Raw genomic sequence first — 19,162 nt, forward strand, 5'->3', positions numbered from 1 at the left:
CTGAAAACAAACCTGTTTCAGTATCATGCAGCAAATGCAAGCAATTAATAATCTTTTCTTTTTTATAAGTCGTTATTAAAGATGAACTAAATCAAAAATGTTTAAAATTAATTTAATGTTTTAAATATTTTTAAAATTAAATTAAAATGCCAGAAAGATACAGATCATTAGCAAGGGCAATCAGAGCTCATCGGGAGGCAGGCTGACTGTGACAAACCTTTTTCATGTGCAGAACTGGAAGAAAAACTGTTTCAGCATACTGTCATAAGTAAGAATGGAGGTGGCAGTTTGCTTGTGATTGGTATAAATGGAAATTTACACTATTTGTGTGGATTGGTGTAAATGAAAATGATGTTAGTTGAGGGCTGCATTTATGTAGAATTATACCATTGTTTGATGATATGTAAAATAATTTGAATTAGAATGAATTAATGTTTTTTTTTTTTTTTTTAATTTCAGGTTCTTTTAGTACAACTAATGATCAGTTAAGCTATCAGGAAGGTTCCAAAACTGAGGAAGATGAGGATGGTAAGTGATATTTAGGAACTAAAACTGAAATGTTTAGAAAAGCCTAATTATTATCTTTTGTTTATTAGTAGGAGCAGTCATTAATTCTAAATGCATTACAGATGACTGTTTCTTTTGTGATATTTTCCGACAGACCAATGTATAGAATTTAGTAATTCATAAACCCATCGCAAAAGCAGCTTTCTATTTTGAATGACTGCTATATTTTTTTTTTACCATAAGTTTGTTAACTAAATTTTCTCCTATATTTATGATTTGTTATTAATTATTATGTCTGTAATTGCACAATCCTCTGTTAATTAGTCTCATTGCTCATAATTGTCTATTTCTCTACAGACGTTTTCTTAATTTATTGATTTTGCTGCTTATGTCAGCTACACTGCAGTTTATTTGGCAATTAATTTTCCTGTTGTTAAGTAGTGAAGATTGTGGGGTTATATTTCAGTGCAGCATTGGAATAATTTGAAACATTTTTACATTTACATGTATTTACATTTTTACATGCATTTTTACATTTACTTTCTGTTCTGTTCTGAGAAAACTAGTCACTCTGGTGAGCTTAAAAATGTCAGCTTTAATGTGAGCTTAAGCTCGGGCCTTTTTGGCTGACTTTCCAACTGTGAAGGATTAGAGTCAACACTTTGTTGTCAGAGTTGTCACAAGTTGACAGATATGATGGCCACATAGCTGATTTTCCCTTTTTTTGATTATGTATTTACATTAAAAATGTTAATAATTTAAATCAACTTGTGATTAAAATTAATATCATTTTAATGTAAATAGCATCAACAAAAAGGTGAATCTGGTACCCTTATCTCTAAAGATTTGCATAACTTTTTATTTTTATTTTAAGTTTAATTGGAACTTTTTACTCGATACACAGTTTTGCTGCTCACTTAACATTCATTACATTGCTCGCTGGTTGGCAAAAATCCACTCATCATCTGAATACTGATGTCACTGTCTTTGAAACTTCTCTTAAAGTGAGAGAGGTCTCAGAATGGCTGTCATGGTGACTTTTCAAAAGTGATTTAATGGTATTTCACATAATTATTATAATATGTGTTAAAGTGTTTGGTATTTTTAGGATAGATTTAAAATGATTATTTACTTTTATAAAATCTGTCCTTTTTTTTATCTTTCTCCTGTCTAGCTGCTAATATTAAGTTTGAACACTTAAGATATGTGGTTAATTGATTAGATTTGGAAGAGCATACATTATTAACTCTCCTATTTTCCCTAGGGTTAAGATTACTTCATATTTTAAAAAAAATTAATAACTGAGTTTTAATTGTTTTTGTTGTCAGTTGTTTGATTGGTAATTAGTCAAACATTGTTAATCTGCAGTTTTATGTTATACCTTTTGAAATGATGACAGTATATATGAAATTCTCACTGGCTCCTTAGATTAAGTAGCACTGTTTCCAGTGCTTACACATATTAATCAAGCCGACCGGGCTAGCCGAGTGGGTAAAGTACCTGCCCGGCAACCCAAAGGTCGCGGGTTCGATTCCCGCCTCGGGCTTGGATCAAAGTACTGCAAAAACCTTGGGAGGTGCAATATGGCCACAGAAGCCGATGCGCCAATAACTACCAAATCAAAAAAAAAAAAAAAACATATTAATCAACATTGAAGTAATACAAATGTGCAGCACAAATTACTACACGAACAAATGCCTGAAAACATGGATGGATCTCTTTCCCTGTATAACAATACCTTAAAGAAAATGCATATATGATATGAACAGAGCTTTAGTGCCTTAGTCATTCATTTTACTATAAACAGCTAAAGCAGGATGAAGCAAAGAGTATATTGTGTAATTTGTTCCATAGAAAGTTTTAAATTTTTAAAAAATATCGATTTTTTAAAATTTAAATGTGATGATTTAGCAGTTTTTCTCTTCATATTTTTAATGTTTGCAGAAATAAATCTGTTCAATGGAAATGTCTAAAAATGTTTGACATTTTCAGACATTTCCACTGTACAGAATAGGGGCAAGTATTTTGGTGTGCATTTGGGCAATTGTTGGGAAATGGAAAAAATCACAAATAGGAAAAGACAGCAACAATATTCAGCTTTTTTTCTAACAGGACTGTTAGAAAAAAAGAAATGTTCACTTTTACCATTTGGGTGGGGTTGTCAAATGGAAGATTTTTCAAAAAGATCTTCAATGAGAAAATTTGAACACTTTGAGAAGGTACATTAGACTGCTGTTTTGACTCTTCATTGAAAAAAATGAGTATTATTTGTAATCTCTCTCTCTTGAATGGATATAATTTTGAAAGAGAACAGTATGCCCGGCCATCACAGTTAAAATATTGTCATTCAACAATTTACATAGAAAGTATACCTGCATGATAGAACTACCGTGGCTGTATTTTAATTTATCAAAATTACACTGATCATCGATATGTGGGGAAAAACAAGAAACAGATGCAGTGTGGTGGCAGTAGTAGAAATAACAAATGATTCAAGAAAGCAAGCTTCTATAGCATAAAAAATCTATAGCATCAGCCATAAAAAAAAGAAAAGAAAACACAGTTCAGCCATCCATACCCTTCAAGAATTTGGCTAGTTCTTGAATTTATTCAACCTATCCACTTCCAAACAACAGATGGAAGCCTGTTTCAGCAATCAACCACCTGCTAGCTGAAGGCAAACTTTCACATATCTATCCTGTAACCATCCTTCCTCGACTTGAATTTATGCACCCTCATATGTGTAGTCTCAGCAGGTGGAAGGATACCATTAACATTCAGCCTAGTCAATCCATTCAAGGCTTTAAACACCTCAGTCAGATCTCTTTGCAGATGCCTGGTCTCAAGATGCTGCAGTTTGCAGAACTAAAGGCTTTCTAGGTAAGAGCAGCTTATTTTCTCTTTGCCAATCTGGTTGCTCTTCTCTGCATCCATTCCAGCAGCTCTTCATCCTTTCCAAAGTGAGACCTCCTGACCTGTATAGAATACTCAAGATGTGGCCTAACCATGGCCTTATAAAAAGGGATAATCACCTCCTTATCCCTGATAGCAAAGTTTCTGTATATCATTGTCAAAACCCCATGAGCTGTGCTGGCAGCATGTCTGCACTGTTCAGAGAATTTCACAATTTCTAACTCAGAGAATTTCTGACTGCACAATTACCTTCAGGTCTTTTTCATTCTCCACTACCTTGAGTGCAGTACCGCACAGTTGATAATAAAGAAAAGAAAGTAAGTAAAGTAGTAAAGAATAAACTCAAAAAATACTTATGTGCTTTTGGGCAATTGAAATGTGTCATTGGAAGATATGTCACAAATAACATAGCAGATTGTATTAATTTTAAAATGATATGCATTCTTTCACTTGTATCCTAGGGTAATTTTAAAGCCTCACAGAGTGGGACTTTGTCATTGGTCCACACAAAGGAATACCCATGAGAAGAGAAAGGTGACTGGAAAGAGGCTAGGAAGGAAGAGTGTAAGATAGATGGTGCATGAAAGAAGGCTGTGAAAGAAGTCAGTAAGTGAAGATTAGCAGAAACTGGTTTGACCTTTAAAGGCTTCTCTTTGGAGATGTTAGCCACATGTGATTGATTGTAACACTAAAGTTTTTAAAGATAAAAGTGATTAAGGATGATTCTCTTGGCATGCCATCTTTTCCTTATTCTGAAGATTAGTGAGCATGGAGAGCTTGTCACAGGAAGCTCTTGCTACTCCAATTCCTCAACCCAACTTGGGTGAAGATCATTTTTGTAGTCTTTCATTGTAGTGTGAAGAGGATGCTATGATTCACCAATGTGCATTTTCTTTCATTAGTATGGTGCACAATAGATGGTGCTTCTAGTATAAACTGGTTTTTAAGGTGGACTGGTGTCCTGAAGTTCTGCTGCCACGTTTTTTATTAATACCTGCTAATTTATTAGTATTCTTATTGGTAAAATGATGTAAAGAAGCAAGCTTATGCAGCGCCAGCCAACAAATATATCAAATTAAATAAAATAAATAGATTAAATTTAAAATAATAAAATAAAATAAGGTAGCCAGTGTCACTTTCCTCCTTTCATTTGTCTATTTCTTTGAAGTATTTATCAAATCCTTCCTTAAATTTAGATACATTAAACCACCACAAGAGTAGGCAGTAGTTTGTTCCAACAACAGGCAGTCACTCTTTGACTAAGGAATCAGATGTCTAGTCCACAATTATCTCCTCTCAATTTAAAATTACTCCTCCTTGTGAATATCACAATGACAAAGCATAAAAATTCCCCCTGGAATTTATATACTCAAACCTCTACTTTTAAACACCAGGTATCTGAAGGGTGACCTGATCAAGGTGTTTAAGGGTAGAGATTTGACCATATAAATTTAACCCTTAACCAACCTTATCACTCTCCTCTGTATTATTTCCAACAAGTCCATATCTTTCTAAAATGGGGTCTCAGAATTTATATGCAGTATTTTAAGATGTGGCCTAACCATTGCTTTATATAATTGAATAATCACCTCTTTATCTCTGCTGGCAAAGTTCCTATGTCTCATTGACAAAACCCCCAAACTATCCTAGCAGCCTGGCTACACGGTTCAGAAAATTACATATCAGATTGTATAGTTACTCCCAAGCTCTTTTCATTATCTACAATCTTGAGTTTGCTGGTATCCAGGTGATACATTATCCTAAGGCTACTGCTACTCAATTGCAAGGCCTTGCATTTTCCAATATTAAACCTCAGCTCCCATTTTTCAGCTCATCCAAATAATTTATATAAGTCTTGTGAAATACTATACCATGATTGTCATCAGCTACCCTACTCACCTTTGTATCATCAGCAAATTAAGACAAAAATTAAACTTAAAATACATCAGTATCATTAATGAATATTATAAACAGTATGGGGGCCAAGAACCAAACCCTTTGGCACTCCATTCATAACATTAGTTGGGGAAAGGCAATGGTCATTTATAACTATTCTCTGTCTCCTGCCACTTTACTCATAGTAATAACTTGCTCTGAATTCCACATTGCTACAATTTATACTGTAATTCATGTGGAACTGTATCAAAGCTTTACTGAAATCTAAGTAATCATGTCAGAGTTATTTCTTCTATTCAGATTTTTGCTGACAACCTGATAGTAGTTAATCAGATTTCATGGACATGATCTATGCTTTGTGCTGTGATTCCCTTGTAATCCCAAACCTATACTGACGACCTTGTATTTCCTTTTTAACTAATAATTCCATAATCTTCACTTGCATAGAAATCAAACTGACAGGTCCGTAGTTGCACATCTCTCCAATCTTTTTTTCTCAGCCACTAAAGTAATCAGTTCTTTTGTCTTCCATTTTTGTCTGTACCTTTTACATTGTTTATTTATTTTTTTGATAATAAAAACTTAGTAACTTCTGGAATAATTTCCTTAAACATTTAGCATTTGTATTTGTTAAAGTTAGCATTTGATCCCACTGAAACAAACTTATATGTCTAAGACAAAAACCCTTCCCTTTACTGTAGTTCTTTAAATAGCTCCTACTTCAGTACACTGATCACTGCTCACCAGTGGTTCCTTTATCTGAAGAGTCCTAATATCTGATGGGTCAGCCCTTACTGACAACCAGATTAAGATTAGTTCTTTCCCCTGTGGTATCTCTAACATGCTGTTATAAGGATCACTATATAACAGTCAGGCTGAAACAAAAATCACTATATAACTTGAATCAGTATATAATAGTCATCTATCAATTCCAGAAATGCTTGACTACTAGATGAGTGACCAATCTACAAGTTTGTTAGTCTCTGGAAAATTAATCTTTCATAATATGACATTTTGATTAGCTTCTATTTGTCTGTAAAGATGTTTGTTATACTAATCACATGTCATCTGGTCTATAATATGCTCCTAATTTTAGTTTTGTTTATCGAATGCTTATGTCATACCATAATGATTCAATATAGTTATCAATTGGATATGCTTGGCAGTTAAAAGTATTACCCTACCCCTCCTCTCTTTCTATCATGTATTCCTCCTCTACATATTGTATTTGTCATTCAAATTCTGCCTCTGATATATCAGAATGACGGCTTGTTTGTGATATCTCTATGATGTTTGCATTTGTTAACTTAGTTAACCAGTATTTCAAATTCAGATTTATTAACTACACTATTAGTGTGTCAGCTTGTGAAGGTCTGCCTTTTTTTATGTTATTGTGATTCTAACACATCCCATGTAATTGCTTATAGCAATATTTTTTCTAGGCATTTTACTTCCTATTTTGGCTTCCGATTCATTTAAAATATCTGTTATCAGTACATATTTTCACCATCAGAAGGCTCTTTCTCTTCTGAGGCCTCATATAAGAACCATTGAGGTGTGTTAGCATTACTAGGGTATCCACCATACATGTATGTATTGTCCCTAGCCCCCACTAACTAGCAGTTTCCCTGAAACTTCCTTCTCAATGATATTAGCAAAAACTTTTGCTCCAGTTGTGTTCAAATATATTCCATCTCTGCAAAATAGGTTACTTTTATTTTGATAAAAATTCCCTCCCAAAAGTCTTGCCGAGGTCCTCCCTCAAGTTAATCTACAAGGTTTCTACCTTATATTCCCTCCTATTGTGCCTGTGCAGCATTGCAGACATTTGTATTCCTCCCTAACTTGCAGAATTTTTCCAGCATGTTTCTATATTTATTCAACAAATCATTAGTTCATGTGCAATTAATGTTGTTAGTTCTCATATGAATAATAATAATAATACTTTCTTTATCTCTTAAAAACTGACAGTCACCTGGTAATATCAGTTTTGGCTCCTGGTAGACATACCATTAGGTTGTAGGCCACCTATTTTTATTACAAAAAATGTTTCCTATTTCCCTGACAGTAGAATTGCCCAATACAATTTTGAACCAGAGCTTAGCTGCACTTGATCATTCTCCAGTGAGACCTGGGTTTTATTTTTCTCTAGAACATCTGCTCACTCTTTCAGTGATTTGATTTCATCTAGCAATGCACTAAATTTTAATTTTAGGTTGGTGCACTCCTTACATCTGGCACACATAACACAATCATCAGTTGAACTAGGATTGCATACTAGATTGACCTTGAATACCTGCTGCAGGCTGTATACAAGTGATGAACTCATGATGCACAGGGCAATCACCATGGTTATTCCCATCTTAGGTATGGTATCCTTAGTCTGAATCACTCTAAAAGCCATAATTAACTGGCTTTTGGCTAACTTTTGAATGTAATAATGGTTCTGAGTCATGATGATTTTTTTTTCATCAGGTATGGCATGAAATTTAAATTAATATGAAACTTTAAGTAACATTGTATATAACAGTTTATTGCCATAAAGAGGCATAATTAATAAAAAAAATTCCCAAAAGATATTAATAAATTTAAATGCAAGACAGATTCCCCTTTGAAATTCTCTGTTATTTTTAGAAAAGTGATAAATTGCATATATTGTATTGTCGGTTTGCTTGTTTTCTTGATATTTAATAATAATAATAAAAAAAAAAACTGAGTTACCCAGTGTGGGGATAGGAAACCATGCATCCACCATAAAAATTTCTTCTGTCATGAATAGGATTTCAACCAAGTCCTTTTCCACAAAACATGAGAGGGCAGTTATCCCAGCCAATCTGCTGTCTGAGAGAGGGTTAGTATAGAGACTGGATATAAAGAAATTAGGGTATGGGTTTGTTTTTTTAGATCAAAATTTCTCTTGGTTTTCCAAATCTTTTACTTCATTTATTTTTTAAATTTCTGGTCTCTGTGTGATGCACTCAATTGTTGCGACATACACTGAATTGTTGTAGTCACCAACTGCCTTTTGGCCACATTGTCACAATGTAGTGAAATATGCACCAAAATTTTCTCATACACCAGACTGTTGCACACCAAAGTTTTATGCAGCAAACTGTTGTACAATGGATCATCTTACACCAATTGATGTAATCCCATCTGCTTGAATCCCCAAATCTCTTTCCTTCTCCACTGTTTTTAATTCAACTCCTCCTAGTATATAAGTTTTTTGGGGTTATTATTTCCTAAGTGTAAAATCTTGATTTGCAGTATTAAAACATAGTTGCCACTTTTCTAATGATCCCCGAATTCTATCTGAATCAACCCAAAGGAGTGTAACTAGGTAATTCTAGTTCCTCACCCCTTGGTTATCACAAATTTAAAAAATGATCTTTTCATTTTATTATTTTTATTTGAAAGTTTGATGATGATGAATTTAATCATTCCCAAAGATTATTAGTATACAGTACTACTGTTTACTTAAGTACATGAAATATGCAGTACTTTACATATATTTGGCATGGCAGTAGCTTAAAGATTCTATTCACTTTTGCAAAATAATACACTGCTTAAATTTTACTACTATTTAAAAAGTTGCATAGAAGTTTATTTCATGTTATAGGAAGTATACAGAGAATATGTGCTTCCCTTTTAACAATTTAAAGATGGACACAATAATATATAGGCCACTGCTACTACAATTGTAGTGCATAAGATCATCAAAACTTTGAGGTGCCTTGCTGTTGTCATGAGTATATCTTTGGATAGTATTCATATCATACTACACAATCATCTGGATATAAAAAGGTGAAGATAAATATATTAGGGAAGGTATAATAAGGATAAGAGGGTGTAATACCCCACCTCAAAAAAAAAAAAAAAAAAAAGAGTGAAGAAAATGAGAACGATTAAAAAAAAAGGCGGAACTTAATAGCAATGAGGAAAAAATAATAAATAAGTTAGATATATTGATGAAACCAGAATATAAGGAGGGAACATTGAAGGGAAAGCAAGAATAATGAAAATAAAAAGGAAGACAAAAAATCAGGGAAAAAAAAAGGAATATATTTATGATATGTATGTATGTATGTTGTTTGGGAGATTGCTGAGGGATCAATTTACAGAATTTATGCCTCACAATTTTAAGTAAGGCTTGTAGACAGTAGGGCCATATCATAAGCCAAAAAAATAAATAAAAATGAAAGACAACTAATAATTATCTTAACTTTCAAAAGATTACATGTGAAATTTACTGTTCAGTACTGTCATGCAAATAACTAAATCAGCAGTGTGTTTGCTCTCTCTCTCCCCCCATGATAGAGCTTTAAAACAGTTCCTTTTTTTTTCCCTCTTCTTCTTCATGCTTTTTTTTTTTTTTTTGCCATGTAATGCCACTGTAAAGTTGGACACTGCATGCCAGAAATTTTCAGTTTTCTCTTCTCTTTATGCCACTGATTAAGTTCAGCTGAAGCAGGTTCCATAACTGTATAATGTATTTTAAAGACCAATGTAATATGCAGATATATAATAACACTGTAAAATACAACATGACTGTAGTTAGGATATATACGATGCCAGATGAACTTGAATAACTTGTAGCTGTGAAAGAACTATTTTCATTAAAATTTTTATTTTTCTTGTAATATATTCTAAAATTCTGTGGGAAGGGCCAGTTCTGCACTCATTCTCCAACAATAAAAGCTATTTTGGATAATGACTAATAAAGAAAAAATTAAGGAAATTTGAGAATTTTATCTTTTGCAAAGTTCAGAATTGAGCATTTTTGATGAAATTAATATTTAACACTTTAAATTGAAGTGGAAATGGTTCACACAATACATGCTCATGAAAAAGAAATCCTGCATGAATATAATCACTTTATTTTGAATAGTACAAACATGTGCAGTGATTTATAATGCAGTTCTCCAAGATTTATATTTTTATTAAATAGTACAAACATGTGCAGTGATTTATAATGCAGTTCTCCAAGATTTATATTTTTATTAAATAGTACAAACATGTGCAGTGATTTATAATGCAATTCTCCAAGATTTATATTTTTAGAGATTATTTCAGTTTCCTAATTTTGTGAAAAAAATTTTGGTTTTGTACACAATTTTTTTTTTTTTTTTTTTTTAAATAGGGGAAAGGCCTGGGCGAAAGAATAGACCCCCACCGATTGATGTAAGTATATTTGTAAAAAACAGAGTAACAAAAAGCTTATATCTATAAATGTCTTTTTTTTTTATTCACCTTGCATATGTTAATAAATAGTTAGATAGTGTGAATCAGAGCTGTAATACTCAATACGTTCTACGTTGATATTAATATTTGTAAAATAATAAGAGGAGTTTACCTCAATATGTACGTAGAGCACTTCCGTATGATACTCTCCAGAAATTAAAACAAAAAAATTGAAAACTTACATTAGAGTAAAAAATAAATAATTAAAAACCAATTTAACACAAAATTCAAATCAATTTAAAACAATTAAAAATCAATTTAATGCAATTAAAAATAATCTAACGAAAATATTCAAAACGATTTTCCTTCCTTACTTTAAATTGATTTGAATTGTGTTAAATTGGTTTTTAATTATTTATTTTTTACTCTAATGTAAGTTTTCGATTTTTTCGTTTTAATTTCTGGAGAGTATCATACGGAAGTGTTCTACATACTATATTGAGGTAAACTCCTCTTATTATTTTACAAATGTTAATAAATAGTGTAAATCTGTTACAAGTTTTAAAATGTGATTACATAGGAACTCTTCATAGTCAGAAAAATTAAAGTGTTTATCTGTGATTACGTGACTGTTATTGCCCTCTGTTATGTTTATGTTGAAAAAGACAAACAGCATAATTATTGAATGTCTATATACATATAACTAATGAAAATTATCCTAGGTAAATTATAGTTGTATAGTGGGAATTTATTTTCAACTTTGTAAGATATTATTCACAGTTACGCACTTGTGAATCTGAACTTTATTAATCAGGTTGTCAGCTGCAATGTAACAAAGTTTCATTTAGACAAGAATGTTGTTAGGTAATAACAAAGTTCTAAAAATATAAGATTAGAGACATTTTTTGAGTAAACTGAAATGGAGAACAACTGTCATATTTCGAAATAATCAGTTAATTAGGCATAATTTTAATTTAGAACTCTTAAAATCTAAATGGTTAATGCTTGGTCAAATTTTAACATTAAATTAAAAAATTTCAGCCCAGTTATGACAAAGAAAGTCCAGACAACAAATAGCTTAAACCTAAAAATAAGCAAAATAGACTCTCCTCCACCTTTCAATTGAAACACCCTGTATATGCTTACATAGCCTTCAGGGAAAATTTTTCATACTGATGGCTTAAAATGTGTGTCTAGATATACACACACCGTCTTACCATTAACATCTGGATACCTGCACATCTACAAGTAATCTTTATTTGCAGGAAGACTAATAACTTGTACTTTACCCTGAAGCCTTTGTTCTCTGTGGAACACTCTCCACCAGTATTTTGTAAATGTCCTCCAGTATTTTCTGCCATTTAACCTCCAAATTATTGACCAGCTCAGTTGTGTTTTGGGCTGTCTCTCCTCATATGAATTAGTGATCCAATTCAGTATCAGACATTCTCAGTGGGATTGAGGTCAAAGCTCTGGGCTGGCTAGTTAAACTTTGACTCATGTTCTCAGTCCAATTTGCCACAGCATGAGTAGTATGACATGGAGCATTGTCTTGCTGATACAGGTGATATAGGCCATTCTTGATGTGCCGCCACAATGTAGATAATGCATTATTGTTCAGGATATCTAGATAGATCTCAGCTGTCATGGTTTTATCCAAAACAACCAATGGTATCAGGCCAAACCATGAAAAACAGCCTCGGATTATCATGCTGCCTCCACCAAGATTCATTGTTGGGACAATGCAGTCTGGTTGGTAGCTTTCTCTGGGCACATACTACACTAGTAGACCATGTACTATGACTTGTCATTCCAAAACACAGCTTTCCATTGGCCTACTATCCAAGAGCAGCGGGCCTCACACCAAGCTAGACTGCATCTGACATTAGTTGGGATGATTAGTGGCTTGTGGATGGCTACATGATTGTAAAATCCATTTTATACAGTGTTCTATGCACTATACCTGCTGAGGCCTTGTGTGCTGCTACATTGTCGACCGGCATTCTGAGCAGATGATTTTTTTGGGAGCTCTCCTGTCATGTTCTGTCAGCTTCAGAGGTTTTCTGGGTCAGATCACGGTGGTTTCAGCACCAGTCTGCTTCCCTTTGCAGATCACAGCATCAATCATTAGGCTAGGGATCTTCAGTGCCATTGAAATGTTACTTACAGACCATTTGCTTATGACACTCTATATGCTATCTGTAGGTCTTAGCAGTTATTTTTGCCAGTCTGCTGTTAATTTTAAATTAACTTATATATCAACTTACAACGTAACTTGCCGCCATTGTTATATGATACAATGTTATATCCCGTTAGCTTAGTATAGTATAGTATAATCAAATTAATCAGTATATTAATCTTGTTAAACTTCATTGTCAATTAAATTGTACTTTTTAACTAAATACATATAACGACTTAGATTTTACAAACGTAACGTAATTAATTAATACATAACTTGATACGGAAGTTATATAATGGAAAACAAGTTTAGGATTATAATTTTGTACTGAAATTGAAATTTTATTGAAATTTAATTGAAATCATGACTCAGACTGGAGCAGCAAAGCAAAAGGCTCAAGCTAATGGGAGTGCTGTGGCTCAGGGGAGAACTGAAGGGGGAGGCAGTTGCCCTCTGAACCACAGCCTTTTAAAATGCACTGCTTGCTTGATGTTTGTAGAGCAATCAGATACGGGACATGATATTGCCAAGGGGAATGTCTTTGTGTGTGTGCATGATGTAAGGAGTGTTAGGAAATCAGGTGACAGTTCAGTGTTGTTATGGGCCTATATTTAAGCTTGACGGACAGGGCGGATGCCCTCAATTATATTCTGCAAAGGATATAAATTGAGGATATAAGTACTTAAATTCTGCAAAGGATATAAATTGAGGGGCCCATCAAGCTCAAAGCTGCCCACATCAACGCCAGAGCTTGCACTTGATCATCATGCAACACAGTGGCAACCCCCAAGGCAGAATGTGCTGGTTCCACAGGAACTAGTAGTTACTGGTGACTCTATTGTCAGGGAAACGGGGAACATGATATGTTAAAAGGATAGGTGGAACAGGACCAGGGTATGTCAGCCAGGGGCAAAGGTTGATGAAGTTGTAGAGGGAATATCATCTTTTAAGGGCACAAAAGGTGATATTGTTGAACACATTGGCACTAATGATATTAAGAGTAGGAGACCGGTGGAATTACTTAAGTACAGGTCACTGTTGAAAAGAAGCTGTGAATTAGGGTTGAATTTGAGTGTCTGCAATTCTGCCCAGACACGATAGTAGGGAGTATATGATGAGATCCTTGTTGATCAATTCGGCCCTGGAAAAATTGTGCGAGGCTCAAGGGGTAGAATTTTTTTCAGCTTGGTCTGTACTTGTTAACAGGAGAGACTGCTTCTACAGGGATGGGATACACTTAAATAGAAGGGGTGCAAGAATATTTGCTGATGCTATTGAGGAAGTGTTAGGTGGGTCGGAAAACTGCTAGCTTAGGAGGTACAAGGACTAATAGATTAAAAGTATCCACTGGCATAGGTGAAAGTTATTCTTGCACTGCTTCTATTCGAATGAGCAGCAGCCTGGAAAACAAGATGCAGGGTATCTCAGAGACTGCTGGGAGTCATTGTAGTACAAGTAAACACATGGGTTGTGTTAGAGTAGCTAAGAATAGGAACAGGGGCATGTATTACTTTGCATATACACCAATGCTAGGAGTTTGGTAAATAAATTTGATGAATTTAAGGTATTGCTCAAAACATCAAAGGCAGATAGATATTGTTGGGATATCAGAAATGTGTTGTCACACAGATATAAGGAATGCAGAACTGGAATCTGGGGAGTACAAATTCCAGTTGTACTCCTCAAATACAAAATCCTGTCTATCCTTCCTGTACACAGGAAGGATAGACAGGATAGGAAGGGAGGAGGGGTTATGCTATTAGTTAAGAAATACATAAAATCCAGTGAAGTGAAGCCAGTCGACATCGCTGGACAGTGCAGTGTCGAGTCAGTTTTGTGTGACATAACACATCAAACTGTTTTTGTGTGGAGTCACTGGTTAAAGATGCATTGCAGGATCATCTAGACAAGACTGCAGCAATAATTCAGACACAGCATGGGTTTGTTAAGGGAAAGTCTTGTCTGACAAATTTGATGGGATATTATGATGTGGATACAAAGGAACTGGATGCAAAAAATAATTTTGATATCATATTTTTGGATTTCAGGAAAGCTTTTGAGACTGTTGCGCATGGAAGACTAATGTACAAATTTGAGCAAAATGGTATTAAGGGTAAGTTTGTGGCATGTGATGCCACAAACTAAGAGTAAGTTTGTGGCATAACACAAGGCTTTTGTGGATTTATTGGAAGGGTTGGTAGGGTTGTTAATGACAGTAATGGCAGTGTGCTACTGCAACAGGATCTAGATAATTTGGGCAGATGGGCTAAGAAGTGGCAACTGAAGTTTAACCTTAACAAATGCAAAGTACTGCATATGGGTAGAAGTAACCCCAGAGAAACGTACCAACTGTGTGGTAATACACTTAAGGTGGTAAAAAAGAAAAAGACATAGGAGTAATTGTGCAGTCAGATATGAAGTTTTCTGAGCAATGCAGACAGGCTGCCAGTGCAGGTCATGGGGTTTCGTCAATGATATATAGGAATTTTGATAGCAGGGAAAAGGAGATGATTGTCCCTCTGTATAAGGCAATGGTCAGGCCATGCCTTGAGTACTGCGTGCAGGTCTGGAGACCTCATTTTAGGAAGGATGTAGATTTGCTTGAGCATGTACAGAGATTGGCGAGGGGAATGAAGGGATCCTCTTACCAAGAGAGGCTTAAATTCGCCAAATCGCAGTGGCTGGAGACTAGGCACCTGCGCGGTGATCTGATTGAGGTGTATAAGGCCTTGAATGGGTTGAGCATGCTGAATTCTGATGGGATCCTTCCACTTGTTCAGATTACGAAAGTAAAGGGGCATAAATTCAAATTAAGAAAAGACAGATGTAGAATAGATGTGCGGAAATTTGCCTTTAGCCAGCTGGTGGTTAATTGCGGGAACAAACTTCCAATATGTCGTTGTGGAAGTTGATAGGTTAAATAAATTTAAGGAGGAACTGGACAGACATTTGGAGGGAATGGTGTGATTTTGATTTTTTTTTTTTTTCGCTGATGCTGCATAAACTCATACACTTGCTTTCTTGCATCACATGCCACTACTACTATAAACATTGGGAGATCAAAATTGAGAGTAGGAGTGTGTTATAGGCCTAATGACTCTGATCAGTATAATAAGAAACTTTACAGGGAATTAGAGTGGGCCAATAAATCAGAGAGTCTTATAATGGGGGATTTTAATTTTCCAGATATTGACTGGAATTTGTGGGTTGGTCACTCACACACTAGCAAGGCTTTTGTGGATTTATTGGAATATTTGTTTTCTACATCAGCATGTTCGGGAGGCAACTAGAGGGAGTAATACTCTTGATCTGATTTTCAGTAGTGATTCTTCATCCATTAAGAATCTGCAGATAAAGGAAACACTAGGTGGCAGTTATCACAGTGTGCTGAAGTGAGATTTACTCAAAAAGGTAACTACCATCAAGGGTAAAGGGAAGAGTTTTTGCTTTCGTAAAGGTGACTACCGTGGTCTGAGACAGTATTTAAATTCTATACAGTGGGACCAACTGGTGATGTTACCAACAGCAAATTCAAAATGGGAAGCATTTAAAGAATTTATCTTGGAAGCTACTAGGCTTTACATGCCAACTAAGAAATATCGTTCAAGGTTTAGGCCTAAATGGATGTCAGATGAACTAATGAGACATATGGCAGAGAAGAAAAATGCATGGGATACATATAAATTAATGGGTGACATGGAAGCCAGTGATAGATATAAGCTGGTCTGTAACCAAGTCACAGAGAAGATTAGGCCGGCAAATGCAGATTATGAGAAATCTTTGGCAAGGAATGCAAAGAAAAACAGCAAACAGTTCTTTACCTATGTAAACTCTAGAAGGAAGGGGATGAATCAGATCGGTCCACTGGATATTGTTGGTTTAACTGTTGATGATCCTGCTCAGGTGACTAACAAACTAAATGAGTATTTTGTCTCTACATTCACACATGAGGAGTTATTCAGGGAGGGGAATGCCAGAGGTGAATTAAACTCTGGCTGTGAGCTAGATGATTTTGTAATAACTGAGAGGAAAGTGGAGGAGAAATTGTTGAAGATAAACATAAAAAAGGCACCCAGGGTGGATGGGATCTATCCAGTTATATTAAAGGAGGCAGCAAAGGAAGTAACCAAACCCTTAGCGATAATTATGAGAGCTTCTTTGGACTCAGGGGAGGTACCCATGGACTGGAGATGTGCAAATGTCACCCCAATTCACAAAGGAGAATCAAAAGGCAACCGAGTAATTATAGACCTGTGAGTTTAACTTCTGTTCCAGAAAAATTAATGGAGGCACTGGTTAAAGCAGCACTGGAGGATCATCTAGACAAGACTTCAGTTATAACTCGGACACAGCATGGTTTTGTTAAGGGAAAGTCTTACCTGACCAATTTGATTGGATACTATGATGTGGTCACAAAGGAACTGGATGCAGGGAATAACTTTGATACCATATATTTGGATCTTAGAAAGGCTTTTGATACTGTTGCACATGGAAGACTGCTGAACAAATTGGAGAAGTGTGGCATTGGAGGCAAATTGCTACTATGGATAAAGGGACGGTTGAGTGGGAGAAGACAGAAAGTGGTAATCAATGACACTGCTCTACGTGGACTAATGTTATTAGTGGGCCCAACACTGAACCTCAGGGTTCAGTGTTGGGTCCATTGTTGTTTTCTGTATTTATAAATGATATTCATGATGGTATATCAAGCTTAATGTCCAAGTTTGTAGACGATACGAAGGTTGGCAGGGTTATTATTTAAGTAATTTTATCATATATCAAATTCATCATATTTAATTTGTAAAATAGAGAATGTTGATATAAGAGGAAGAATCCCATCAGCATTAAGCATGCTCAAACCATTCAAGGCTTTATACACCTCAATCAGATCACCCTGCAGGTGGCTCCAGACGCTGTAATTTGCAAAACTTAAGCCTTTCTTCGTAAGAGCAACCCTTTGTTCCATTCACTAATCTTGTTGCCCTTCTCTGTACTTGTTCCAACAGCTCTACGTCCCTCTTAAAATGAGGCCTGCAGAACTGTATACAGTACTCAAGGTGTGTCCTGACCATTGCCTTATACAAGGGGATAATCACTTCCTTATCCCTGCTAGAAAAAATTCCTGTATATCATTAACAATATACCATGAGCTACTCTTGCAGACCTTCTGCACTGCTCAGAAAACTTCATATCTGCCTGCACAATTTCCCTCAGGTCCTTTTCATTCTCTACCACTGTCAGTGTAGTACCACAGAGTTGATACGTTACTCTGGGATTACTGCTTCCCTTATACAGGGTGATTCACTATCAGTGCGACAAACTTGCAGGAGTTTTAGGGGGCACAAAGACGAATCAGAATCACATAGCATTGCAGGGTCCGAAATGCCTTCATCATGCGATAGAGGAAGTTGAACGGGAGGTCGCGTGAACAGCGATCCCGCTAGAAGTCAGCATTTGCGAACCGTTTCTGTTGAAGAAACCAAGTAGCAAAAGTCCTCCAGAGTGGATAATCCACAGGCTCCAATGATTGGACACATTGCAGATGGTATGAACTCATTTGGTTTGTTGACAGTATCCTCTATACAGTGGATTGGGAAATACCCAATCGTTGGCCTATCGCGCGAGTACTCGTACTCAGATTGCCTTCTGCAAGACGTAGGACATTCTCCTCATTGTCTGGTGTCCTTGTTGTTCGCTCTCGATTCATGGTACCTCTCATGAAACAACCAGTCTCATATAACCTTCTGTGCACACGTGCGAAAATCGTATGATGAGGAGCACGCCTGTGCTAGAGACGTTCCTGGTACAAGGGCAGAGCGGCGCGCCCGTTACAGTCTGCAGCTCCATATGCGAGGTGCATGTCGGCCAATTCAACGTTTGAATACTCGTCCATCCTACTGCCTTGGGAACTGGTTCGCAAATGCTGACTTCCAGTGGGATCGCTGTTCACGCGACCTCCTGTTCAACGTCCTCTACCGCATGACGAAGGCATTTCGGACCCTGCAATGCTATGTGATTCTGATTCGTCTTTGTGCCCCCTGCACCTCCTGCAAGTTTGTCACACTGGTAGTGAATCACCCTGTATAGTACTTTACATTTGTTAATGTTAAACTTCATTTGCCATCTTTCAGCCCAAATGCTCATCTTTTCTAGATACTGTTGCAGCAGCGTACTGTCATTAGTGTCCTCAACAACCCTGCCAACCTTCGTATCGTCTGCAGACTTGGACATTAAGCTTGATATACCATCATCAATATCATTTATAAATACCGAAAACAACGATGGAACCAACACTGAACCCTGAGGGACTCCACTAATAACATTAGTCCAATTGATGAGCAGATCAATGGACATTGCTCTTCGGTATATCGAATGGAATTTAAGGATGAGAGATTAGTTACTTTAATCGAAGTAACTAATCTCTGTAAAATACCAGAAATCTGAAATAAGGAAGGGTGATGAACATTATTCTAGTTTTGATGTAAT

General features: G+C 35.7%; 1 protein-coding gene across 1 annotated transcript in view; it reads left to right on the plus strand.

The window, feature by feature from the left end:
- LOC150075211 (phosphatidylinositol 4-phosphate 5-kinase type-1 alpha-like) overlaps positions 1-19,162 on the plus strand; it is a 271,058-nt gene that overhangs the window by 35,119 nt on the left and 216,777 nt on the right. The window contains exons 2-3 of the mRNA XM_090388401.1: positions 460-528; positions 10,457-10,497. Of these exons, the coding sequence (XP_090244527.1) occupies positions 460-528; positions 10,457-10,497 (110 nt within the window). The remainder of the gene's footprint in view (positions 1-459; positions 529-10,456; positions 10,498-19,162) is intronic.

Source organism: Mastigoproctus giganteus, chromosome 14 (genome assembly GCF_048544385.1).
Source record: "Mastigoproctus giganteus isolate SK-2022 chromosome 14, ASM4854438v1, whole genome shotgun sequence".
NCBI lineage: Eukaryota > Metazoa > Arthropoda > Arachnida > Uropygi > Thelyphonidae > Mastigoproctus > Mastigoproctus giganteus.